The following is a 27,252-nucleotide window of genomic DNA, read 5'->3' on the forward strand; positions in this document are numbered from 1 at the left end:
CTAGGTTGCTGGTTCCTTGTTTCTTGTTGTTTGGTATTGGGATATTGTCTTTGCTATAATATTGGTTTGTTATTGGTTATTATTGGTTTATTATTGGATATTGATTATGTTATTCCGCTGTTGAATGTGTTGGTGGTTAGGTGGCTAGTGGGTATGGGACCACTAGCTGTAGTTTATTTTATTATATTATATTTATTATTTATTATTAAAAAAAAAGGTCGGTTGTTTCAACATCCCACTAGCATCAAACATTTATTTCTCAGCATTTAAAAACGTTTATCGGTTTTGAAACAAAAACTCATATTTCATCTTTCATCTTACATACTACTCATCTTTCATCTTCCTTACCACTCATCTTTCATCTTCCTTACCACTCATCTTTCATATTCCTTCTTCTATTCAAGTAATTAAACAAAAATATTATATAAATGGTTGCATACATAGAAGAATTGAATCAGACAAAGAAGAGATTGAGTATTGCAGTGAAAATACTCCGCTTGCGGACACCCCATATACTATTCGGAGAACCCATCTATAAATGTTTGATTTTGGTGGATGAGAAGGTAATTTAAATTTATAATTTTTTTTCCTACATGTTAAGTTTTTAATAACTTATATTCATATCATTTGCTTTTCATTTTTGATGTAGGGTAAAAGAATTGATGCTAAAATCCAACCTCGAGATTACTTCGATCGATTCATAGACATATTGGACCAAGGACAGTGGTTTCTTTTTTATAGGTTCAAAGTGAGAGAAAGCCAGCAAGCATCAAGGAACTCAAACAATCAATTCGAAATATTGATTACACGCAAAACACAGATCAGCCCAATACCTCCCAGGTCTTCAGACAATTTTTATAATTTAACAGATGGAACAAAGTTTCAAAATGCTACACCAGATGAGAGAAACTGTTGTGTTGGTAAATTAATAAACCCTATAATGCTTTAATTGTTTAATGTTCACCATCTGCTTCTGATTTATCTTTGTACTCTTTTTTTTTTTTTTTGTAGATTTTTGTGGAAAGGTGTTGGAAGTAGGAGAACGTCGTTTTATTAGTTTCCTTGATTATGAAGGTGGATACAATGGCCAGAAAAATGTACTTCCTTTTACTGTTATTGACATCGAGTAAGTAATCTAACTTATCTTTTAAATTACTTATAAAAATTCTTTCTTTTCACAATTTTTAAAAAAATCACTCGATCATAAATAAATGTATTCTTTTCCTCATATTTCTCCTCTTAAGTGGCAAGGAGATTGATTGTATTGCAGTAGGTGAAACCTGTTGGGAATTTATGTATAAATGGGATAGGATAGTTGCAAACCCTACCTATGAAGGTGTGTAACATCCGTGTTCCGGGAATAGAGTTTGAGTTATGTTGAGTAAACCAAAAGAGTGGATTTTAATTAATTTTGGTTTAATTAAATCCTGGTTTAATCTAATTAAACCAAAAAGCCCTAATCTCTTTCTCAACTCACGCCTCCTCTCATGCTTTTGTGTTTTGGTCGACATTTTCATCTGAGAGAGGGAGAGAAAGACAGTTAAGTGTTGGTTATTTGGTGCAAAGGAGAAAGAGAAGGAGATCAAGCTTTTTCCTTAGTTATAAGAGAGAAACAGAACTGTCAGGATTTGGGAGAAGGAGAATTCGACTGGTCAAATCGTTTTGAAAGGTAGGAATTTTTAGTATGGTTGTAGCTAAGAGATTTTCGTACACTCGCCTTTTTATAGAAGTGAATTTGGGTTAATATTCTAGGAGATATTGGCAGTTTCGTGGGGCGTTTCTTCTCATTCGCGGATTGAGACCAGCAGGTGTTACGGGATCGATTGTGGTTTCATCTTAGATCCGATTGTGCTAATATTTTGGCCGAAGCTTCTGGACGTATAGACCTTGCTTTTCACCGGAGGGATTAGAAAGTTAACGGTTCGTTTTGATTTCGTGGTTTCACTTGTGAGGTTATTCTTTTCTGGTTTTTTTTCTGGCAGTTTGTTTTCAATATTTGTTTGTTGTTGTGATTGGTTGTAGGAACAAGTTTGGTTGTTCTTGGATATTGGAAAGCCTCTCATTTGGTTGTATTTAGTTTTGTGAATCACTTGTTAAGGTAAGTGCAGGACCATGGCTTATCTAAGCTGGAGATTTCTCTAATATGCTTGTTTATGTGTTGTTTGGCTTGTTGATTGTTGATTGTTGATCGATGATTGTTGGTTGATGGTTAGAGATGTCTCTATTGCTTGTGTGTATAGCCCAGTAGATGGGAGGATTGCCTTACTGAGTGTTTATTAAATACTCATGCATTGCAATATGTGTTTGTGGTGCAGGTAAAGGCAAAGTGTGACCGTGGAATATGGGCGACGAAGACGAGGATGTTCTAGTGGTTCGTTTGGTTGTCTGGCTTCTGTTAGGTTGCTAGAGTGGAGTCCTAGAATGTTGTTTAGGATTGCTGGTTCTTTGGATGTTGTTTGGATCATTAGTTTGTGATTGGAATTAATATTGGCTATTTATATTTATTGGATATTGGTAATGTTTTCCGCTGATGATTGTGATTGTGGTTAGGTGGCTAGTGGATATGGGACCACTAGTTGTAGTTTATTATTATATTATATTATATATTTATTATTTATTATTAAAAAAAAAATGTCGGTCTTTTCATTTTGGTATCAGAGCCCTTATGGTTCTAGGTTTGGGTTCGCTAGGTTACTGTTGTGATGTTTTGGATTGCATGCTTTGATTGATTATGTGAGTTAGTCAATTGTGTGTGGCATGGAGTCCTAGAACATCCTCTTCGAGCCTACAATGAGATTCCACGGTGAGTTATAGTTATGTTTCTTTGTGTGGTATTGATTTGTTTTCTGCTTGTTAGCCTCCGTTCTTGGAAGATCAGTGATTAAGATGTTTGAGTTGTTGGTCTTGGACGGGGACGTGGTCGTGGTCATTGTTGGGCGGGTCTCGAGGCCAGCGAGTGTGTGGTCCAGAGTTCCACGAGGAGGTACGTCAGAGGGTCGCAAGCGTATCAGGAGGGACCAGAGGGGGTTAGCCGGTGAGCGTGCCGGGGGTGCTGGGAACCCAGGTGTGGGGTTGCAGCAGGTGGTGCCCAGGGTCGAGATGATCGCTTGGCAGATCTGTTGGCATGCTGTTGGACCGGTTACCGAGCCAATCTCACAAGATTTTCCTCCTTTCGAACACAAGTTATTGGTTTTTTGACAAAAGCATTAAATAAATAAGAGAACATTCTGCAATATTGTTTGAGAAAGTTTGCAAGATTTTATGAGAGATTTTATAAGATTAGGAAAAATAAATCACAAGATTTTAAAAAACTTTCTAAACAATCTGTTAGAATCCTTTATTTTAAAGTCATTAAAATTTTCATTAAATCATGAACCAATAACCCCCCTAAATCCTTTGTTGACAAAATATTCTAATAAAATCATCCAAAGTTTAATGATAAAATCTCCCACAATCACACTTCATTTTCTTTTTAAAAATATAAAAACTCTAAAAAATAATCAAATCTCCTAAAAACTCACTCAGATATTTTAAAATTCTAAAATTTTGAAATCTATCAAATCCTTTAAAATATAAGTTTAATACCCCCTCTTAAAGATTTTTATAAATAACAAGTAATTTTAAGAAAACTATAGAATCCTTTAAATTGTCAAGTTCAATACCCCCTCTTATTGTATTACAAACTCCACAAAGGTCTTCATCAGTTTGGAAGCATTTTGAGAATTAGGGTTATGGAGATGGAAGCAGAGTGCTTCCTCTTCGTCTTCCACCACTTCCATCACTCCTTGCCACTCACTCTTCTTCAACTTCGCCGCGTAAGCCAACCCTTGCCGCCAAAACGCATCTTTACCGGCCACAGCAACCAAAACCTTCTCACATCCCAACCCGGATATATCCGTCCCAGAGCCAACAACGTTAAGCCACGGATCATCCACTCCATCTACACTATTAGGGCTCCAGCGCTGTCTCCGGCGATAAAAACTTTATTTAAGTCGGCGTGTTCTTTTATCCAATCATCAGAGTGAGAAAAGATCCACTGAATAGCGGACCAAGAATCATCGCTCGGAGTTTCTGTTCTTTGACTCGATACATCCATCGGAAGCTGCCTATAGTTACATTGGCAACGTTCTTGATACTAAGATTCGTGGGTGGCTTAAGGGTTAAGTCATCACGATTTGTGGTCAAATTATTTTGTTTCATAATGCGACTATTTGTGGTCTTGTCGTTTTTAATCAAGTATAACTTTGGCTCTTACTGGTGCTTTAAATTTTAGCGGTATTGCACAAAGGAAATCAGTTGACAATTCCATTTGTTGGAAAAATTCAAAATGATTTGAGTTTTTATGAAATTTTAAATGATTTGATGATTTTAGGGAAGTTTATATGATTTTAGTAGACTTTTTAAAATATATGATTGAATAACATAGCATTTGTAAATTTTATACAAATCACTTAAAATGTCAAATTGAATACACACCCTAAATTTGTCATATCAGTGTCATTTTGTTAGTAAGTGTTAACGTATGGTAACAAATCATTAGTTTCTTTTTAGTAAAATGATAAAATCACAACTTAGATTGCTTTCCATTACTTAGGGGTGGACCAATAGTGTATACCAAAACTGTCATCTGTAAATGTATCTAGACATTTTAAAAGGGTTTTATTTGTATGATCCCGTCTATACCTAGTTTAATTTGAGCCTGATATTGCACAAAATTAAGACAAATTAAGATAATGACAGACTTTTTCTATCGTTTGTTTTAGGGGTTAAAATCCGCCGAAACGTTGTCATCACAAATCACAAATCACAAATCAATCATTGTGCCAAATTCGATGCATATAATGATATGCAAATTTCATAAATTCGTAAAACTCATCTAGATATTGGGTAAATATAGACAATTATGAGGTGGACAAATTATACAATATCTATTTTCATTTGAACACAAATTATTATTGTTCGATGACAAATTAGAGTGTTTGTTGTCAGTGCAGAAGACGTATCAAAAACGAAATTGTATTACTGCATGTTTTTTTTTTTGTTAACACATGGCTACGACTTTGTTGGGTCACATAGTTGGTAGGGAAGTTGAAGCACACACTTATCGAAGTTATGAAAACACATAACGAAAGAAGAAGAAAGCGTTGTAAAACACTACTAGACCAGTAAACGATTAGTTGATGCTACGTAACGTACCGCGGCCACGATTACCACTAATCGTCCACCGACAAAAGTCTCGTGGAGCTTTTGTGTTACTGGTTTTGCTATGGAATAGAAAAAGAAGACAACCACAAGTCTCATTCATGTATTTGATTTCTTGAACCTAAATTTTAATCAGAGAGATTCTTTAACCGGTTATAAACTCCACAAATTTCTTCATGAACTTGGGAGTATTTTCAGAACTAGGGTTTAAGAGATGGAAACAATGATCTTCACCTTCTTCCTCCATCACCTCCACCGTTCCTTGCCACCCACTCTTCTTCAGCTTCCCCGCGTAAGCTAAACCTTGCCTCACAAACACATCTTTTCCAGCCACCGCAACCAAAACCTTCTCACATCCCATCCCGGAAAAGTCCGACCCGGATCCAACTACATTAGCCCATGGATCATTCACTCCATCAACACTATTCGGACTCACAAGCTTTTCCCAAACTTGTGCAACTCCGCTTCTGATCACTCTGTCTTGCACATCATGTTCATCGACAGGATCTTTTCCCCAAAAAGCTGGATGAACAATCACAGTCCCTTTGATTCTTGGCTTAAGCTTCTCTTTACCAGCTCTCATTGCCATGTGATGCGATATATTACCGCCGGCGCTATCCCCGGCGAGATAAACTCTTTCGAAATCGGCGTATTTGTTAATCCATTCTTCTTGACCAGACCCACCGTAGTGAGAGACTATCCACTGGATCGCGGACCATGCGTCCTCATACGCAGCCGGAACCGGATCCTCCGACGCACGGCGGTACTGAACAGAGACGGCGAGGCAGTTACCGGGTTTGACAACCTCGGTGAGGAAATTGTGGTAGATTGGGGAGAAAGGGAAGTAGGGGACTCGACGATCCAAGCACCACCGTGGAAGTAGATAAGCAGAGGGAGTTTGTTAGCGGCGGTGAGTTGTGTGGATTTATGAGGGAGGAAGAGACGAACGGAGAGGTTATGCTCCGGCAGGTATACAACATCTTTGGAAAAGACGTCGTTTTGTGGGTTTAGGGAAGCCGGGACGGTTTCGATGCCTGAAAGACGCTCGATACGACCGTCTTTGTAAACCCGGATGAACGGAGGATGCTCGGAGATTATTTCAGATGAAGAGTGTGAACAAAAACAGCGGAGAGTTGATAGCCGGCGAAAGTTCCGGCCGGAGACGGCGATGGTTGTCGGTGACGAGTGAGGGCGAGGGAGCTGGCGAGTTAAGCAAACGAAGAGAGATTGCGAAGAGGAAAAGGTGATTCGTCGGAGCATGATCACCGGAATATTTTATCCGGCGAAGGTTGCTATCTATCTACTTATCTAGGTGTCCGATAGAGAATGTGCGTTTGTTTGGGACTTGGGTTCTATCACTTTTGTCGGAGAGGAAGTGCTTTTGGATAAGAAATTAATGAAAATTAGAAAATAGATAACCGACCCGGTTGAAAACATAAAATTAGTAAATTACATAACCAAATTCAAACCGACCCGGTTAAAAACATAAGGTTACATAAACCAAATTCAAATCCAAGATTACATAACCAAATTTAAAATCATGAAGAACAAACAAACATTTTTACAAAACATTTTTATCAACCAGTAGTAATAAAATCGACGAACTTGTTCAAAAACTTCAAAGCCTTATCAGAATCTGGATTCTGCAAATGAAACACATGTCCTTCATCTTTTTCCTCAACCACTTCCACACTCCCTCCCCACTCACACTTGTCCAGATTCCTCGCGTAAGCCAAACCTTGCCTCCAAAACACATCTTTCCCAGCCACAGCAACCAAAACCTTCTCACAACCCAACCCCGAAAAATCCGACCCGGATCCGTTTACGTTAAACAACGGGTCATCCGTACCGTTCACACTATTCGGACTCGCGACTTTTTCCCAAACCACCGCGATACCGCTTCTCATCTCTTTGTCTTGCATATCGAGCTCATCAACCGGATCTGTTCCCCAGAAAGCTGGATGAACAACCGCGATACCTTTGATTTTGATACCTAGCTTCTTCTCTTCACCAGCTTTCATCGCCATGTGATGCGATATGTTACCTCCGGCGCTGTCTCCGGCGAGAAACACTCTGTCGAAATCGGCGTGTTTGTTGATCCAATCTTCAGGACCACCACCAGATCCGTTAGCATGAGAGAAGGTCCATTGGATCGCGGACCATACGTCTTCGTACATCGACGGAACCGGATCCTCTGGCGCACGGCGGTACTGAACAGAGACGGCGAGGCAGTTTGCTGATTTGGTGACAGCCACGAGGTAGTTGTGGTAGATTGGGGAGAAAGGTGACTCGATGATCCAAGCTCCGCCGTGGATGTAGATAAGCAGAGGTAGTTTTTTGTCTACGTGGACTTTTTGAGGGAGGAAGAGACGAACGGAGAGGTTGTGCTCGGGGGAGTATATAACGTCTTTGGAAACGACGTCGTTTGATGGATCTAGAGACGACGGGATGATGTCGTTTCCGATGAGTCGCTCGACGCGGCCGTCTTTGTAAATACGAACGAACGGGTGAAACTCAGAGGCGATTTCAGATTTCATTGATGAGAAGTGTGGTTGGAGTTGGAGCTTTTGTGGAGTGGAGTGTGACGCGTTTATGTAGTAGTGAGTAGTGAATATTTTAATTTTTTTTTTTTTATAGATACGAGTACGACGCGGCGTTGCATTGAGAGAGAGTATGAGAATTTGACACGTAGCATTTATTTCTGTTTCTCTTTTTTTTTTTTGGTTGGTAGTGTAAATTTGAAGAAAATGACAAATAGCAAAAAGCAGATGGATTCTTTAAGAAGTTTCAATTATTTGCAAGTTACAACACAGCTAATAGTAATATGGGCAGAGAGATGTTGACAAAAGGGATTTTTGCCATTTATGCCATATTTTTAAAAATTCTTTTCAAATGTGCCATATATTGTTTTACCTTTTTAAAAATGCACACTCAGTTTTACTAGATTACCCTTACAATTAAATTTCTATCGATGGTGGCACATGGAGAAAGACGGGCGCGTGATCAGAAGCATTTCCCAAGACGTGTGGACAAGAATTTCTTGAGATGCATAGACAAGAATTGGTGGACAATAGATAAATATATAGTAACAAAGTGGTGGACAACGTAATGATATCAAAACAAGTCCACAAAGTTATGGACAACATATTAAGTTGAGACAAATCCACATAGTGGTGGACACAACATATTCATATTGGAACTAGTCTACCCACCCATACCAAGTGGACAACAAATAAAATGGTAGACAATATTTTTTGAAAACGAGTTACTGATTTACTAGGGTGTCAAGAATAAACAACCTTCCAATTACACATGATAGACAATATCATAGTAGACAATAATAATAACAAAACGATTTCGTCTACTAAGGTTTAGTCTACTGAGTTACTAGGTTGTCCAGACAAAACGATTTTCCAGATACCATATCTGGTCCAACCAAGTGCAAATTTGTCTACTCCAATTTCTATAACTTCATAAAGATAATATCACAGTAGACAATAACAAGAGACATGACTTAACTGAACCGGAGACATAATGATAGACAAAATCTAACACAAAATAGACAAATTCAAAAGAACACTGCACTTCATGATAGACAATATTTTTGTGGACAATAATAATAACACACCGATTTAGTCTACTGAGTTTCTATGTTGTCTACAATAAATGTTTCTCCAGATTCTAGATCTGGTCCATAATGCGACGGGAATCTACTGTGTTTTCTCGTTGACGGAAGCAGACGGATTTGTTGAACCACTATCAGGACCACTTTCAGAGAGCGATGGGCTCCAGAAATTTGGAAACAAAATTATAGTTATAAGTTGATTTGTTGATTTGTTTAAAAGAGAAGAGAGCAACACACAGAAAACCACGTGAGAGAGAACAGGAAAAAAAACAAAAATGGAAGATGAAGATATTGCAGATTTTGCCAGGGACAATTTAGTCTTTCTCTTCTCCCTTCATGCCATCGTTATGGCACATTAGAAAAGACTTTAACGATTATGGCACATTTGAAAAGAAAATTAACTATTCATGGCACATTAGTTAGTTTTCTCTTGACAAAACACCTTCAATCAAAGGAATCAAATCTTTCTTGTCTAGCCATTTTGTATATAGTATCAATATCAAAATTCCTTCTAGTTTAGGACTCTTTTTTTGTGGAAACAAAAACATTTCTGTTTATTTCTGTTTATGAGAATTTGACACGTAGCATTTATTTCTGTTTCTCTTTTTTTTTTTTGGTTGGTAGTGTAAATTTGAAGAAAATGACAAATAGCAAAAAGCAGATGGATTCTTTAAGAAGTTTCCATTACTTGCAAGTTACAACACAGCTAATAGTAATATGGGCAGAGAGATGTTGACAAAAGGGATTTTTGCCATTTATGCCATATTTTTAAAAATTCTTTTCAAATGTGCCATATATTGTTTTACCTTTTTAAAAATGCACACTCAGTTTTACTAGATTACCCTTACAATTAAATTTCTATCGATGGTGGCACATGGAGAAAGACGGGCGCGTGATCAGAAGCATTTCCCAAGACGTGTGGACAAGAATTTCTTGAGATGCATAGACAAGAATTGGTGGACAATAGATAAATATATAGTAACAAAGTGGTGGACAACGTAATGATATCAAAACAAGTCCACAAAGTTATGGACAACATATTAAGTTGAGACAAATCCACATAGTGGTGGACACAACATATTCATATTGGAACTAGTCTACCCACCCATACCAAGTGGACAACAAATAAAATGGTAGACAATATTTTTTGAAAACGAGTTACTGATTTACTAGGGTGTCAAGAATAAACAACCTTCCAATTACACATGATAGACAATATCATAGTAGACAATAATAATAACAAAACGATTTCGTCTACTAAGGTTTAGTCTACTGAGTTACTAGGTTGTCCAGACAAAACGATTTTCCAGATACCATATCTGGTCCAACCAAGTGCAAATTTGTCTACTCCAATTTCTATAACTTCATAAAGATAATATCACAGTAGACAATAACAAGAGACATGACTTAACTGAACCGGAGACATAATGATAGACAAAATCTAACACAAAATAGACAAATTCAAAAGAACACTGCACTTCATGATAGACAATATTTTTGTGGACAATAATAATAACACACCGATTTAGTCTACTGAGTTTCTATGTTGTCTACAATAAATGTTTCTCCAGATTCTAGATCTGGTCCATAATGCGACGGGAATCTACTGTGTTTTCTCGTTGACGGAAGCAGACGGATTTGTTGAACCACTATCAGGACCACTTTCAGAGAGCGATGGGCTCCAGAAATTTGGAAACAAAATTATAGTTATAAGTTGATTTGTTGATTTGTTTAAAAGAGAAGAGAGCAACACACAGAAAACCACGTGAGAGAGAACAGGAAAAAAAACAAAAATGGAAGATGAAGATATTGCAGATTTTGCCAGGGACAATTTAGTCTTTCTCTTCTCCCTTCATGCCATCGTTATGGCACATTAGAAAAGACTTTAACGATTATGGCACATTTGAAAAGAAAATTAACTATTCATGGCACATTAGTTAGTTTTCTCTTGACAAAACACCTTCAATCAAAGGAATCAAATCTTTCTTGTCTAGCCATTTTGTATATAGTATCAATATCAAAATTCCTTCTAGTTTAGGACTCTTTTTTTGTGGAAACAAAAACATTTCTGTTTAGAAATGATTCTTTCCAAATAGTACATTATTCTCAATATTGTTTTTAGAATGATTCAATATTGCTTTAGTTTGTGATCATCACTCATTCACTCTCATCACATAACTTTTGTTTTATATTGAAATACAGTAATTGATCATTTGTTGAAGAAAGACAGTATTATTGAATTGATGCTGAAACAATGAAACCTAGGATTCTGTCGTTTCTTTTTATTTTTGTGATGTGGTGTAATATACTTTAACGCTTAACTTAGGAGAAACCTTACTCCATTCTCCTATGTTTTATTATAAACGTAAGCTTAAAGAACCATTTACTTGCTATACTCTTTCTTCTTGCCTCTGATAGAAGAAGAAGAAAAGAAAAGCTTCACTCCTATAGACTCTTCTTGTCTTCTTGATACCAAACTGGATTAATACTTTGTCATTTTCTTGTTTACAGTCTCGACGTTTTCTGCTCGAATGTGGGATCCATGCACACGACAACCTGCTCAAATTATTTGAATAACAAAAAAGATACTGGTTAACACCAAACTATTAATGTAAACACTTTATAACATGTCATGACTAAGCAAAAAGATGTATGATTCTTCATTACTCTTTAACTTTCCATTAGTTAAAAAAGACATTTTAACCTTTCCAGTGCTTTTACCCGAATGCAGATACTCAACAGCATCTGCAACAGCGTTTAGACCTATAAACTTCTTCTGATCAATCCCAACCTACCCAATGGTCAGCGCAAGTAAAGTGAGTGTTTGGAATAGTTAATGAAGAATCAATTTGATGAACAATCTGAATGTGAGCAAAAGAAATTCAAGACAATTAGAGGATGCATTCAGCTGGATGCATTACCTTAAGCTTTCCGAGAGAGTAAAGATTGAATAGCTTGTCAAGATTTGGTTTCCACAGTTGACTATATTGCACCAGAAAGAAACCAGCCTGAAACAATTGTTGTTTGTTTAGTTATTGCAAATTAACTCAAAGGTAAGGAATCTGTGTGTCCTACTGTCCTAAATCAGCATTTTCGACGCAGCAGTTTGAATTGAAACAACAGTGTCAAACTCTTAGACAATTTCGAAAATACCAAAACCAGGATTGGATGCAAAAACAGAGAGACCAAAGGATAGACAATATCATAGATACCAAAACCAGGACTGAATGCAAAAACGGAGAGAATAACATGGCCGTTTCAACATACCACAGTTTGGCTTTTTGCTAATATTTTCTCGCACAGCCCTGGATAGTTTGCAGGTTGCCATCCCTTCTCTCCTTGATACTGAAAGACGAAATCAAGTTATATATATACGTCTCTGGCAATTTCAAAACCCAAATAGAACAGTACTGCTGTATAGACAGATGTACAAAGAGTGATATGATAGGGAACCTGAGAGATCATTCCAATCACGATGAGTCGTCCGTAAACAGCAAGAGCATTCAAGCACATATCAAACATTTGACCACCTACTGATTCATATATAACATCTACACCCTTTGGAAACTCCTTTTTCAAGACCTGGAAATATTAAAACAGTATTGTTTAATTGTAGACTAGCCACATAGATACTAATAATATAATAACTAGAGTTTCCATTTGGACCTACCGTCTTGATATCCTCGGCTCTATAGTCGATGACACGATCGACCCCAAGATCTTTTAACAGCTTGGCCTTATCTGATCCTCCACAAGTAGCAATCACCTTATTCCCTGCTAACTTTGCAAGCTGCATAGAAAATCTCTCAAAATCAAGATTCTAGCTGGCACAAATACTTCCACAAATTATATAGAAATGATATATGTTCTGGTTAGTACTTTAAACAACTAGATAGTCTTATTCAATCAACTTTATGTATTCATACCTGGACTGCGAATTGTCCAGTCCCTCCTGCAGCAGCAGTCACAAGTACCGTTTCACCTGATTTCATTTGTCCTGCCTGTGAATACGATAACGAACATGTTAGGCATATTAAATATAACAACTTAAGAATATCAGATAGGAATGATACTAGACATGCATTTGAAAATAAAGAATAAAGACTATGAAAACAGACAGTTAATAACACTCGTTAGTAGATCAATCACGACCTTTTCAAGGGCGATTAATGCAGTTAATCCCGAGGTAAGCATGGCAACAACTTCTGCATCCGGTCTTGGAACAGGAAGCACATGCTTAGAAGAAACCTATCAAAAGAGAGGTTCACATTTTGATCAATGAAGCCTCGAAAAACTCTCAAAATATTGCTCATATGGTTTAGGAGGTCTCATACAATCATGTATTCAGAATACGCTCCAAATGTCATAACAGCAGCTGGAGTCCCAACTTCCAAATTCTTAACAGATTCTCCCACTGCTGCAATTATTCCAACTCCCTGGAAAACTGAAGCAATTTAGCATTTTGATGTGAACCTGATAAAGCATGGTCCATTAAGAGCTGTCGAAGTTGAAATGGAACAAAATTTACCTCAAATCCAGCATCAAAGGGAAGCTTCGGGGAGCCGCCGCCAAAGTAACGACCTGAGCTGAAGTTCACCTGCTCATTGTATACAACAAGGACAGATTAAAAAGTTTAGGGTGAGTTGCCTATTAATGGAGAAAAAGAAGGTTACAAGGAACAACTAAGAAGGTGGTCTTACATCACTTGCGTTAACACCAGCATAGATGATTTTCAGGAGAACTTGGTGTGGTCCAATGGGTAGTTTTAGTGGTGCGCGGATTTTGCGGGTAGCATTGCGGAAATTATGAGACAAGGCGTGTACAATTCTGAAGGAGAGAGTAAGCCATCAGTATGTGTACTCTAAGAGGACATAGAAATACAACATCCATCCAACCTATGTCCTGGTTCTAAGAGTCACATATTATCTTACATTTTCTCGAAGTTTTGAGGAAGTTCAATCTTGGTAGATAGTTTAAAGGAAGGTCCTTTCTTGGAACTTGAACCCACCAAGTACTTTGCCTCTTCCATTGGAGTTGGCCAATACTCCAAACCCCTGCGGTTGGTAATCCACAAACAAGCCCCGGCCTTCTTCTCATCGGTTATAAGCTCAAAAGCACCTAAATCAAAAATATGGCAAACCCATGAATCTTTAGTAATGGCTTGATCTCATACTGGTATCTTTCTTAGATCGAGAACAACTTGCAATGTCGATAGAAGGAAGAGGTGATAACAATCCATAAAACAGAGAGATATATACAGCTAGGAATTAAGAGCCTTCATATGTTCCAAATATTTCTGCACCGGACTAATTCTCCACATTTTTACTGAACCAGTCAAACCATGTCAAACAAAGCATAAAACAAGAATAATTTGCTCGGTATGGAAACATATATAGAAAGCAGCGAAAATTTCCAGCAGACATATGCAGTTGATCCCTAAGATATCTAAGTCCAAGGGGTTATAATCAGATATGTGTACACACCTTTTATCAACATGTCCATAGACATGAAACCGCCTATTGACTGAAGTACTGAAGCAGTCATACCTTCAGCTAAGTCTGTCTTGATAAACTGCACAACGAAAGTTTTGAAGCAAGAATTTAGACAACACACTCAGCAAACAGTATTTTGGTTGCGACAGACACATTCATAACAGAGCTTTTTGAAGTAACAAATGTTTTGATGAGAGAAAAAAGAAAATTCAAACCCATCTGGCTCAAGTATGATACCCTATGTCACTGATCAAATATATTCTACCATTTAGATAGCCCAATAGGGCATAAGTAAACATTTTGGGAGACATAAGATATTCTTCTTACTTCAGGGCAAAGCACATTGATGCGGATCCCTTGACGCCTGTAATACCCTAATGATCTAGTGAATAAGACGACACCAGCTGTAGACATGTAACATATTTGAATAAACCAAAAAGATAAAATGGTATAAATTCAATGAACATGTTTGGAAGAAATAACAAAAACAAAAGTAAAAGATAAAACCTTTAGCGGAAGCATAGATAGGATCAATGGGCATTGGATAAAGACCCGCAGCTGATCCCATGTTAATGATAACTCCAGGCTTTTGTTTGGTTTTCATAGCTTTAATCTACACAAAAGTGGAATATCACAATAATCAGAAGTTTCATATAAAGCCAAGATATATTTCTTAAGAGTAGTGTGAAGTGAAGTCTTACTGCAAGTTGTGTGCCTTCAATAACTGCAACGAGATCCACATTAACAGTGTGTTTCCATGATTTAGAGCCATCAGTGTCATCTTTATCAAATCTAACGGGATTGCCAATCCCAGCATTGTTAATGCAGATGTCCAGTGTTCCATATGTGTCTAAGTGCTTCTCGAAAGCAGCCACGAGATCTCCTGCTCTCATAATAATCCAGGAAAAAAAAAATCAATAACAACAACTAAGACAGAGTTTTCTGCTTTCATCTTCAAGCTAACTACTACACCCCACACTCACCTCTACTAGTCACATCACATTTCACAAAGATAGCAGATGGAAAGCTTAACCCTGGATGAAACTTGGCATTCGCCTTTCGGACGAGCGAGGTAGTCTCTTGTCCTTTCTCCTCCGAAAAATCAGCCACAGTTACAAACACTCCTTTCTCAGCAAGAGCTAAGCAGAGAGCTCGACCTACACAAAATCATCACCAAAAAGATTCACATTTTACTTTAGATTGCAATGGCAACAAAAATATCCGGACACAGAACTATACTATAGACAAAAAAACAAAAAGGGAGTAAACAGAGAGACAATAGTATTGAAGTGCTTACACACACACGAAAAAAAAACAGTACAGATGTGTTCTGTCTGTATCTTTCTTTCATCATGGGTAAAAAGCTTTTCAATACATAAAAGCATAAGAATCAATATCATGCATCACACACCAATCTCATACGTAAATCTAAAAAGTATATAGTCCAGCGTCAGCAAATCTAAGCAATTACTAAAAATTTTTTTACTAAAAACAAAGATTACCTATAAGATTTCAACAACGACATGAAAGTTACAAAATTAATAATTCAATTATCGGAAATGTAAGTTTTTTTTTACCGAGGCCGGAGGCGCCGCCAGTGACGAGAGCGGATAAACCAGGCTTGAGCTCCATTAAATTGAATTAGAAATCAGCTTCGATTTGGTTAAGGTTTCTTCTTACGAGAAGTTGGAGCAGAGAGGTTGGGTTGAAGAAGATGAAGATTGAATTGTTTGATTCCTCTCCTCGGAAAACTCGAAAATAAAATCAAGAAGCTAAAATGAGAGCCCCACCGTGTGTTCTATTGTGACACGTCTGCAATCATTACGACACTTTGGTTTGCCAAACCCGTTTTGTCCGAATCCGGTTTGTCCTGATAAAAGTGGATATGAGAAAGGTTAATTATATTAAAGTACAAAGGTAGTCAACAAAGCGCCTGTAGCTCAGTGGATAGAGCGTCTGTTTCCTAAGCAGAAGGTCGTAGGTTCGACCCCTACCTGGCGCGTATGTTTTATTTTGTTTTTTCCCTTCTCCATTTTCAATGTTTCCATATACGACTATTATGTAACTCTCAAGAAGCAAATTGGCTTAATGGATCATTAATTTGCGGTTGTTAGTTTTTGATCAAACCAGTCAGACTTTGGTTAATCTTCATTTCTAGGAGTTAACAACACACAAAATACAATCCTCTTTTGAAGAGAAGAGATAACACTGTCAACTAAACTAGGTTTTAACCCATACACAAGGGGTTGAATTTTCATGAACAAGACTTTCTTTTACTATTAGTAACGTATCCTAAATTTGCATATATTTCTTTTTCTTCTGATCTTCTTCTCTCTAGTCTCTACTCCAGGTTAATGAGTGTAATAACAATGCTAAATAAAGCGTCATTTGAGGTATGTGGAATCCACTTTTTCCACCATGGCCTCTAGCAATAAACCCTAATCATCATCCTCCGAATCTGCCATTGTTGTAATGAAAGTATAAGTCACTCAAAACTTCCAATCCACACATATATGAATAGTGTGACTGATATATCTCATGTGTGATTGTCAAATGTTTATGAGCAAAACTTATAATCTTACATACAAATATTGACAAAAGAATAAGTGTTGTTACCTGATCTTATGTCTTCTCCCACTTTTCCTCTGTTTTCAAGCTGTCTTACAATCATCGCACAAATAAGATACCACCAATATATGTGGAAAACTAATAGCATTAGTAACATTGTATTGAATGCATAGTACATCATTTTGCCTTTTACTGATGTCATATCCAAATATCCTAGTAGTTCCCAGCTGAAAAAAGGGCATATCGATAAATATCATTGCACGAAACGATAAAAAGAGTAAGAGAAATTTTATTCTTTAGGAGTATATAAACTATGTGTGTGTGTATACCTTGTAGCCCTGATGATCCAAAATGGGAAGTAAACCAGCCGCAGCAAAAACCAAGAAATAGCAAAGAATCCAAAACACACACTTGCTCCAAGTTCCTTTCCCGAATACTTGAATATCTTAGCAGATTCCATAAACACGTCACTCGCGTCATGAATGGCGAGGATGATTGATCCAATTCTAAAGAAGCTGCATATGAATAAAATAGTAAAGATCAGTTTTTCTATAGCCCTTTTGATCTAAAGAATTCCATTATAGATCTAAAGTGTTTATCTATGCTATTTTAAGTTTCAATCCAATCTCAACAAGTATTTTTTTGCAAGATAATGCCAATAGACAAATCAAAATCTGATTACCCCACTAAGTATGAGGAGCCAATGAGGATGATAGTAATTATGTGATGAGACATCATGACAGCAAAGTCCTTTCTTCTGGTCTCCCACGCAAGCAACGCAGCAACACTATAAACATAGAACCCACACTGGCACATATAGAAAAGCTCTAGAGAAGACCTACAACAACAACAACAAAAATATTAGTTACTTGAAGTTTATCATGAGCTAAGATATCATTCACTGTTCCAATCACATGTTCTAAGAATCCTGTTGTAAATGTTTGCTTCATATGGGCTTATTTGGTCTGAACCAAGAACTGGGCCTCTATTGGTGTGAAGCCCATACAGGATCCGTGTTGTGTGGCCTGCAGGACTAAACCGACATAAGCTCTAGGGTTTCACTATAAAAGGGAAACTAGGGTTGAAGAAACATGTATGCTGAAGAAAGCCGCAGAGCACGCACTAAAGAAGCTGGAGGTACATTGGTGACGGCTGTAGGGCACAGCGCAGGGCGCTGTGCATGGCAGACGCAGAGACGCAGGGCGCAGTGCAGAGAGCATGCGCAGGGCGTCGTACATGGAGCTTGAAGCTGTGCGCAGAACCATGATAAAGGAGCAGAAGCTCGGCTGGGGTCGAAGGGCTGAGAGTCGGACATAACCTTGTCTAGGTTTAAGGTGTCTTCAGGACACTCTGATGAGAGACGAAGGTGGAGCTGCTTCTTTGGGGTTATGGAGGTGTTTATGGGTTATACATGGAGAGGAGAGCTGAACCAGAGACAGAGAAAGAGGAAGAAGAAAAGCTAGATCTATTATGTGTTTTCTTCTTCAGGTTCTCTGTAGTTGTTAGTTCTCTAAGCTTGTATATGTAATACTATGTAAAACCTTGGTTGATTGATAGTGGATGTTTGTGGGAGAAGGTTCCCACACGAGATGTACCCTCTGCATGAGGGGAACTCGTTAAATCTCTGTGTTATGTTTATGTTATGCAAACTGATCTGTGAAGTAGAAGAGGAGTAGGGGCAGAGTCGCGGTCTGCGGTTCACTACAGAGGTGAATCGGGGTCTGCGATTCTCAACAAGATGTATCAGAGCACAGGCTCAGGAATTCACAGACTCAGGCATGACGCTAAAAGCATACAAGGAGGATCCGGAGACTGTTGTAGAAGACTCGAAGGTTGAATCAATTATGGGGTTGGTTTAAGGTGGAGTTATCTGCAGTATTTGATTCAGGTTCATGGATGGATGTGTGAAGGTGATTTGCACATGGCTGTGAAGAAGGAATTGAAGCATCATCCATAAGGCTCAAAACTTATCAAAACAGGAGTTCAGTTTTCCGCTGCGGTCACAAGGTACATGTGATGTTCTGTTTTGAAGCTTCTGAATACTCAAAGCTGTTTCAGTTTATGGAATCTAGACACTAGGAGAACGCAAGGATGTAGACGTCTTCAACTATTGAAAAGTCAGTTTTCGGTTGTTGAAAGTCTGTGTAGTGGTGTTCAGAAATTGGTTGAAGGTACAACTATTGGAGTCACAGATTTACTAAGGGACGCCTTCAAAGGTAAATCTGTGTAAGAGGGTTGTTAGGTCAGCTAGTTGTGTCGAAGATTCAGATGAGTATGAAGATGGACCAGGCAATTTGTGTTGAAGTGGTCAGATTTGAGAGGTGTTGGGTGAATGGTGAAGTCTCAAGAATGGATCAGGTTGTTAGAGATTTGAAAGGACTACAATCAAGGTAGGTCTACAGAGAATGGAAATGCAGAAGAGTACCAAAAGTCGAAGTTGCAGCCAATGCGATTTTATTTGTCAAGGTGGTGTTGGTTCTTCAAGGTGACTTAAAATCTCTGGAAGACTTTTTTAGACATTGCAGGACTGTGCAAGAGTTTGCAAGTAAGTGCAAGAATCTACAAGGCTGACGGAAGGTGACTGGGGTTAGGTTTTGCACTGAGAAGAGAATCAGAAACAGAAAAGTTTTGGTTCGCCTGTTTGCATCTACAGAGATGATCTGGTGGATGAATCTTCTGAAGGTATCACTTGTAGGAAGTTTAAGTGTTTGTTGACACTTAATAAGGAAGCATGTGAGTATAAGGGGAGGATTCAAGTAGATCTCTGGTGGTTAAAGATGCAGGTTATGATAGACAAGACTAGTAGAAGACTAGTGGGTCTAGCAACATCATTAAGTTTTCTCAGGAGAGTCACTTACACGAAGGTTAAGTGAGGATTCATCAATGGTAAAGACATGTCAAGTTGTATTGATGAATGGTGAGAAAAGGTATGATGCTGGTACCAAGGTTCTTCTTGGTAAGGTCTGCAAACGTGAAGAACTATTGCAGGGTTATGTTAACAGTAGGTGTGGCTTCAGGGATTCTAGAGTGAAGCACTAAAGGCTGTTACAAGGAGACTAGCAGAGGTGCAAAAGCTGTTGGTCGGACATCCGTTTTAATATGAGGTTGAACAAGAGTTTGTATTGTCATATCANTGATTGATCCAATTCTAAAGAAGCTGCATATGAATAAAATAGTAAAGATCAGTTTTTCTATAGCCCTTTTGATCTAAAGAATTCCATTATAGATCTAAAGTGTTTATCTATGCTATTTTAAGTTTCAATCCAATCTCAACAAGTATTTTTTTGCAAGATAATGCCAATAGACAAATCAAAATCNCTATAGTTAAAACCCTATAAAATGCAGACACATCAAAGGGGTTAGAAAGGATAAGAGATCTTCTCCCAAGCTTACAAGTGCTCAAAAACGGCGTAAAGTAAAAGTTGTCTAACTCAAAGTCGAGCCTCATACTTAAATAATTAAATATAACCCTACAAAGTCAGTTTAAAACGAAAAAGGAAAAGTTGCGTCGGGAACTGGATTGGTCGATCCCAAATGCGGATCAGCCGATCTCGGATGCTTTTCTCTTTTTTCTCCATCTGCTTGCTATTTTAATCAGTCTTCACCAAATTGGCTTCAGATACTTGTCTTCATCCCCAAAACACTCAGTTTCCTTCCAAAGTAGCCTAGAACCTGTACAGACTCACAAAAGACTAAAAAGACTCTAAAAGCACACTTTGACTTAATAAAAGACTCAAAAAAAAATATAAAAACTATTGGTAAAATCCTATAAAATGCAGACACATCAATTCGCCTCACCATTGCGGAAGTCCTTCATGAAAGAACCACCACACCACAATTATGAGATCTCGTCTATCCGTGACAAAACACTGCACCAAGCTACGGTTTACGGCGAGTTTATGCTTGGTATAACAATTTCACTTAACGGAATGATTAAGTTCCTCTGATTCTCCTCCTCTGCTACACCTTCCGGCCTCAGCCATATACCGCTGACACAAACATCACCGGAGATCGGCGCTTCATCGACAAGTCACTATTCAACTCCGTGCAAGTGCAGCCATTCTCGACTCTCATGTCTACCAGGCAAAAAGAAACTAGGTTTCCATCTGGTGGGTCTCTTTAATTTCGGTCCCTTAGGATGTCAAAAGCCCAGTAAGAATAGTGGTCCAATATCTCTCTTGCAAAAGCCCAGGTCTGCTCTGAATTCTTCTTTGGCAACCCTTAGTTTATTTCTTTGTATACAATCTGTTGGGCTTTCCAAGCCCAAGCCAACTCTCTTATTAGTATGATATTGTCCGCTTTAGGCCCAGGTGGCAAAGCCCGCACGGAATTCTTATTGGACTCGTTCCCAAAAGGCCTCATACTAATTGGAGTTGGTCTTGTCTTATATATTAGAACATTATTTTCTAATCTTCAGATGTGGGACATTGTTTGTATCTCAACAAACCTCCCCTCAAACTATGTATCACGATACTTTGGCCTTCCCTTCAGCGAAACCCAAGTACCTAGGCTCCGTTACCCCTTTTATTCCTAAAGTATTCTTGAGGCACCCTTAATCATGTCATATTTTTGAGAGATCCGTCCACACCGAATACAGAGAATAATGTCTCACATCTGCAGATTAGAAAATAATGTTCTAATATATAAGCCAAGACCAACTCCAATTAGTATGAGGCCTTTTGGGAAAGAGCCCAATAAGAAATCCGTGCGGGCTTTGCCACCTGGGCCCAAAGCGGACAATATCATACTAATAAGAGAGTTGGCTTGGGCTTGGAAAGCCCAACAAGTGGTATCAGAGCTCAGGCTCAGGATATCACAGACTAAGGCATGGCGTTGTAAACATACAAGGAGGATCCAGAGACTGTTGTAGAAGACTCAAAAGTTAAATCAATTATGGGGTTGGTTTAAGGTGCAGTTATCTATAGTGTTTGGTTCAGGTTCATGGATGTGAAAGGTGAATCAAAGCATCATCCAAAAGGCTCAAACTTGTCAGAACAGGAATTCAGTTTTCCGTTGTGATCACAAGGTACATGTGATGTTCTGTTTTGAAGCTTCTGAATACTCAAAACTGTTTCAGTTTAAGGAATCCAGACACTGGGAGAACATAAGGATGTAGACGTCTTCAGCTATTGAAAAGTCAGTTTTCGGTTGGTGAAGGTCTGTGTGGTCGTGTTCAAGAATTGGTTGAAGGTACAACTACATGAGTCACATATTTACTAAGGGACGCCTTCAGAGGTAAATCTGTGTAAGAGGGTTGTTAGGTCAGCAAGTTGTGTCGAAGATTCAGATGAGTATGAAGATGGACCAAACAATTTATGTTGAAGTGGTCAGATTTGAGAGGTGTTGGGTAAATGGTTAAGTCTCAAGAATGGATCAGGTTGTTAGAGATTTGAAAGGACTATAATTTAGATAGATTTACAGTGACTGGGAATGCAGAAGAGTACCAAGAGTCAAAGTTGCAGTCAGTGAGATTTTCTTTGTCAAGGTGAAGTTTACTCTACAAGGTGACTTAAATCTCTAAAAGACTTTTCTAGACGTTGTATGACTGTGCAAGAGTTTGCAAGAAAGTGCAAGAATCTACAAGGCTGGCGAAAGGTGATTGGGGTTAGGCTTTGCATTGAGAAGAGAATCAGAAACAGAAAAGTTTTGGTTCGCCTGTTTGCATCTACAGAGATGATCTGGTTGATGAATCTTCTGAAGGTATCACTTGCAGGAAGTTTAAGTGTTTTGTTGACACTTTTTAAGGAAGCATGTGAGTATAATGGGAAGATTCAAGTAGATCTCCGGTGGTTAAAGATGCAGGTTATGATAGACAAGACTAGTAGAAGACTAGTGGGTCTAGCAGCATCATTAAGTTTCTCAGGAGAGTCACTTACATGAAGGTTAAGTGAGGATTCATCAATGGTGAAGACATGTCAAGTTGGTGTTGATGAATAGTGAGAAAAGGTATAATGCTGGTACCAAATTTCTTCTTGGTAAGGTCTGCAATTGTGAAGATCTATTACAGGGTTATGCTACAGCAGGTGTGGCTTCAGGGATTCTAGAATGAAACACTAAAGGCTGTTACAGAGAGACTAGCAGAGGTTCAAAAGCTGTTGGTCGGACATCCGTTTTTAACATGAGGTTGAACAAGAGTTTGTATTGTCATATCATACAAGCTGGGTTCATAAGTCAGTTGGTTAAACAGATGGGATGTAAACTCAATCTCAGGAGTAATACATTGAGTTGAGATTGTTTACATGATGAATCAGGGATTGTTTCTGGATTGAAGTATGTATGATTCATGTGTTCTGCATGAGATTCAAGGNCAAAATTTGATTACCCCACTAAGTATGAGGAGCCAATGAGGATGATAGTAATTATGTGATGAGACATCATGACAGCAAAGTCCTTTCTTCTGGTCTCCCACGCAAGCAACGCAGCAACACTATAAACATAGAACCCACACTGGCACATATAGAAAAGCTCTAGAGAAGACCTACAACAACAACAACAAAAATATTAGTTACTTGAAGTTTATCATGAGCTAAGATATCATTCACTGTTCCAATCACATGTTCTAAGAATNACCAAATGAAGCAAAAGGTGGAGTTTGTTGTAAATGTTTGCTTCATATGGGCTTATTTGGTCTGAACCAAGAACTGGGCCTCTATTGGTGTGAAGCCCATACAGGATCCGTGTTGTGTGGCCTGCAGGACTAAACCGACATAAGCTCTAGGGTTTCACTATAAAAGAGAAACTAGGGTTGAAGAAACGTGTATGCTGAAAAAGCCACAGAGCACGCACTAAAGAAGCTGGAGATACATTGGTGACGGATGTAGGGCACAGCGCAGGGCGCTGTGCATGGCAGACGCAGAGACGCAGGGCGCAGTGCAGAGAGCATGCGCAGGGCGTCGTACATGGAGCTTGAAGCTGTGCGCAGAACCATGATAAAGGAGCAGAAGCTCGGCTGGGGTCGAAGGGCTGAGAGTCGGACATAACCTTGTCTAGGTTTAAGGTGTCTTCAGGACACTCTGATGAGAGACGAAGGTGGAGCTGCTTCTTTGGGGTTCTGGAGGTGTTTCAGGGTTATACATGGAGGGGAGAGCTGAACAGAGACAGAGAGAGGAAAAGAAGAAAACCTAGATCTATTATGTGTTTTCTTCTTCAGGTTATTTGTAGTTGTAAGTTCTCTAAGCTTGTATATGAAACACTATTGTAAACCTTGGTTGGTTGATAGTGGATGTTTGTGGGAGAAGATTCCCACACGAGATGTCTGCATGAGGGGAACTCGTTAAATCTCTGTGTTATGTTTATGTTATGCAAACTGATTTGTGAAGTAGAAGAGGAGTAGGGGCAGAGTCGCGGTCTGCGGTTCACTACAGAGGTGAATCGGGGTCTGCGATTCTCAACAAGTGGTATCAGAGCACAGGCTCAGGAATTCACAGACTCAGGCATGACGCTAAAAGCATACAAGGAGGATCCGGAGACTGTTGTAGAAGACTTGAAGGTTGAATCAATTATGGGGTTGGTTTAAGGTGGAGTTATCTGCAGTATTTGATTCAGGTTCATGGATGGATGTGTGAAGGTGATTTGCACATGGCTGTGAAGAAGGAATTGATGCATCATCCATATAGGCTCAAAACTTATCAAAACAGGAGTTCAGTTTTCCGCTGCGGTCACAAGGTACATGTGATGTTCTGTTTTGAAGCTTCTGAAGCTGTTTCAGTTTATGGAATCTAGACACTAGGAGAACGTAAAGATGTAGACGTCTTCAACTATTGAAACGTCAGTTTTCGGTTGTTGAAAGTATGTGTAGTGGTGTTCAGAAATTGGTTGAAGGTACAACTATTGGAGTCACAGATTTACTAAGGGACGCCTTCAAAGGTAAATCTGTGTAAGAGGGTTGTTAGGTCAGCTAGTTGTGTCGAAGATTCAGATGAGTATGAAGATGGACCAGGCAATTTGTATTGAAGTGGTCAGATTTGAGAGGTGTTGGGTGAATGGTGAAGTCTCAAGAATGGATCAGGTTGTTAGAGATTTGAAAGGACTACAATCAAGGTAGGTCTACAGAGAATGGAAATGCAGAAGAGTACCAAAAGTCGAAGTTGCAGCCAATGCGATTTTATTTGTCAAGGTGGTGTTGGTTCTTCAAGGTGACTTAAAATCTCTGGAAGACTTTTTTAGACATTGCAGGACTGTGCAAGAGTTTGCAAGTAAGTGCAAGAATCTACAAGGCTGACGGAAGGTGACTGGGGTTAGGTTTTGCACTGAGAAGAGAATCAGAAACAGAAAAGTTTTGGTTCGCCTGTTTGCATCTACAGAGATGATCTGGTGGATGAATCTTCTGAAGGTATCACTTGTAGGAAGTTTAAGTGTTTGTTGACACTTAATAAGGAAGCATGTGAGTATAAGGGGAGGATTCAAGTAGATCTCTGGTGGTTAAAGATGCAGGTTATGATAGACAAGACTAGTAGAAGACTAGTGGGTCTAGCAACATCATTAAGTTTTCTCAGGAGAGTCACTTACACGAAGGTTAAGTGAGGATTCATCAATGGTAAAGACATGTCAAGTTGTATTGATGAATGGTGAGAAAAGGTATGATGCTGGTACCAAGGTTCTTCTTGGTAAGGTCTGCAAACGTGAAGAACTATTGCAGGGTTATGTTAACAGTAGGTGTGGCTTCAGGGATTCTAGAGTGAAGCACTAAAGGCTGTTACAAGGAGACTAGCAGAGGTTTTTAAGCTGTTGGTCGGACATCTGTTTTAACATGAGGTTGAACAGGAGGTTGTACTGTCAGATCGTACAAGCTGGATTCAAGAATCAATTGGTTAAACAGATGGGATGTAAACTCAATCTCAAGAGTAATGCATTGGGTTGAGATTGTTTACATGATGAATCAGAGATTGTTTCAGGATTGAAGCATGTATGATTCATGTGTTCTGCATGAGATTCAAGGAAGTTTGGTTCAAGCTCAGTGCACATGAGGGGAATCAAAGGTCGACCAAGTGAATCAGGTTGCAGACGGATACAGATGATATACAATCATGATAACAGGTCTGTGGTATTTATCAGAAACCATGGAAGAGGTTGTGTGATTGTTGTAATCGTGTTCTGAGAGGTTGATGTCTCAGGTTTTACTAGTTCTAAAAGTTTCAAGATCAAGGTTCCATAAGCAAGCAAGGTGTTACTTGCGGGTGAATTAGAAGTTCTGGTTCTAGGTGGAGCTGTTGTGAGGAACAGGAGAATCGAGTAAAGGTCTTCATAAGTGTTTCTAAGACCAGGAGAAACAAGGTTGAAGAAGATGATTCGTGTAAGGAGTGACACGAACTTGTTGGGACAGCTGAAGAGCATCATAAGCTATTCAGAGAAGCTGTCAAGAACAAGGTGAAGCTGTATTGCTTTGCAAACTGAAATTTCAGAAAGTTCGAACATAGGGACAATCATGACAGTCTAAAGATTTGATAGGTGCTGGGAATTTCAGAGCAATAGAGGATGGCATTGAAGAACACAAAGGAACATTAAACGGTTGGTTGTGTTCTGTATTGATTATCAAGAAACAAGGTTGTAAGGGTTTCTTCAGTTGTCGGGTTCAGTGGTCGGAGTTCGTCTGCAAGTGGGATTACAGTCATCAGAAGAAGGAAGCTTGAGGGAGAGTCGCGAATCTCTTTAAGTTTCTGAAGATGAAGTTAAAAATTCCTAAGGTGGACAAAAGATAAGGATCATTGGGAGTTGCAGGTTCTACAGGAGAAGACAAGCTTTGTTTTTCTTTTCAGGAAAGAATCAACACAAAGGGGATTTTGTGAGTTGGACCAAATGAAGCAAAAGGTGGAGTTTGTTGTAAATGTTTGCTTCATATGGGCTTATTTGGTCTGAACCAAGAACTGGGCCTCTATTGGTGTGAAGCCCATATAGGATCCGTGTTGTGTGGCCTGCAGGACTAAACCGACATAAGTTCTAGGGTTTCACTATAAAAGAGAAACTAGGGTTGAAGAAACGTGTATGCTGAAGAAAGCCGCAGAGCACGCACTAAAGAAGCTAGAGGTACATTGGTGACGGCTGTAGGGCACAGCGCTGTGCATGGCAGACGCAGAGACGCAGGGCGCAGTGCAAAGAGCATGCGCAGGGCGTCGTACATGGAGCTTGAAGCTGTGCGCAGAACCATGATAAAGGAGCAGAAGCTCGGCTGGGATCGAAGGGCTGAGAGTCGGACATAACCTTGTCTAGGTTTAAGGTGTCTTCAGGACACTCTGATGAGAGACGAAGGTGGAGCTGCTTCTTTCGGGTTCTANGCAGGACTGTGCAAGAGTTTGCAAGTAAGTGCAAGAATCTACAAGGCTGACGGAAGGTGACTGGGGTTAGGTTTTGCACTGAGAAGAGAATCAG

The 27,252-nt window shown here is 38.9% G+C and overlaps 4 protein-coding genes, 1 non-coding gene and 1 pseudogene across 7 annotated transcripts in view; 1 reads left to right on the plus strand and 5 right to left on the minus strand.

Annotated features, from left to right (window-relative positions):
* Positions 5,279–6,530, minus strand: LOC104758314 (annotated as a pseudogene).
* Positions 6,644–7,800, minus strand: LOC104758313 (probable carboxylesterase 5). Its single transcript, XM_010481154.2, has one exon. It carries the CDS (start codon positions 7,737–7,739, stop codon positions 6,780–6,782), a length of 960 nt encoding a protein of 319 aa, XP_010479456.1. The 5' UTR covers positions 7,740–7,800; the 3' UTR covers positions 6,644–6,779.
* On the minus strand, positions 10,988–16,082 carry LOC104758312 (zinc-binding alcohol dehydrogenase domain-containing protein 2). 3 transcript variants are annotated; one of them, XM_010481152.2, is made up of 18 exons: positions 15,897–16,082; positions 15,303–15,476; positions 15,021–15,202; positions 14,827–14,932; positions 14,647–14,723; positions 14,311–14,398; positions 13,759–13,945; positions 13,528–13,654; positions 13,356–13,424; positions 13,162–13,263; positions 12,980–13,075; positions 12,754–12,828; positions 12,498–12,617; positions 12,281–12,409; positions 12,095–12,172; positions 11,749–11,835; positions 11,549–11,618; positions 10,988–11,383 (listed from the first exon to the last, which is right to left on the minus strand). In XM_010481152.2, exons 1-18 carry the CDS (start codon positions 15,949–15,951, stop codon positions 11,310–11,312), a joined length of 1,896 nt encoding a protein of 631 aa, XP_010479454.1. In that variant the 5' UTR covers positions 15,952–16,082; the 3' UTR covers positions 10,988–11,309. The 3 variants fall into 3 exon arrangements, with proteins under 3 accessions (XP_010479454.1, XP_010479455.1, XP_010479453.1); XM_010481153.2 differs by having other exon boundaries at positions 11,532–11,618; XM_010481151.2 differs by having other exon boundaries at positions 11,495–11,618.
* TRNAR-CCU lies at positions 16,249–16,321 on the plus strand. Its single transcript has one exon. It is a non-coding gene; the product is annotated as a tRNA-Arg (tRNA).
* Positions 16,456–17,719, minus strand: LOC104758311 (LAG1 longevity assurance homolog 2-like). The gene is made up of 4 exons (XM_010481149.2): positions 17,570–17,719; positions 17,217–17,402; positions 16,936–17,114; positions 16,456–16,777 (listed from the first exon to the last, which is right to left on the minus strand). Exons 1-4 carry the CDS (start codon positions 17,701–17,703, stop codon positions 16,758–16,760), a joined length of 519 nt encoding a protein of 172 aa, XP_010479451.1. The 5' UTR covers positions 17,704–17,719; the 3' UTR covers positions 16,456–16,757.
* LOC104759882 (LAG1 longevity assurance homolog 2-like) overlaps positions 19,933–27,252 on the minus strand; it is a 14,193-nt gene continuing 6,873 nt past the window's right edge. Inside the window, exons 4-5 of the mRNA XM_019239014.1 lie at positions 23,210–23,365; positions 19,933–20,044 (exon numbers count right to left, since the gene is read on the minus strand). Coding sequence (XP_019094559.1) covers positions 19,933–20,044; positions 23,210–23,365 — 268 coding nt within the window. The remainder of the gene's footprint in view (positions 20,045–23,209; positions 23,366–27,252) is intronic.

Source organism: Camelina sativa, chromosome 17 (genome assembly GCF_000633955.1).
Source record: "Camelina sativa cultivar DH55 chromosome 17, Cs, whole genome shotgun sequence".
Taxonomy (NCBI): domain Eukaryota; kingdom Viridiplantae; phylum Streptophyta; class Magnoliopsida; order Brassicales; family Brassicaceae; genus Camelina; species Camelina sativa.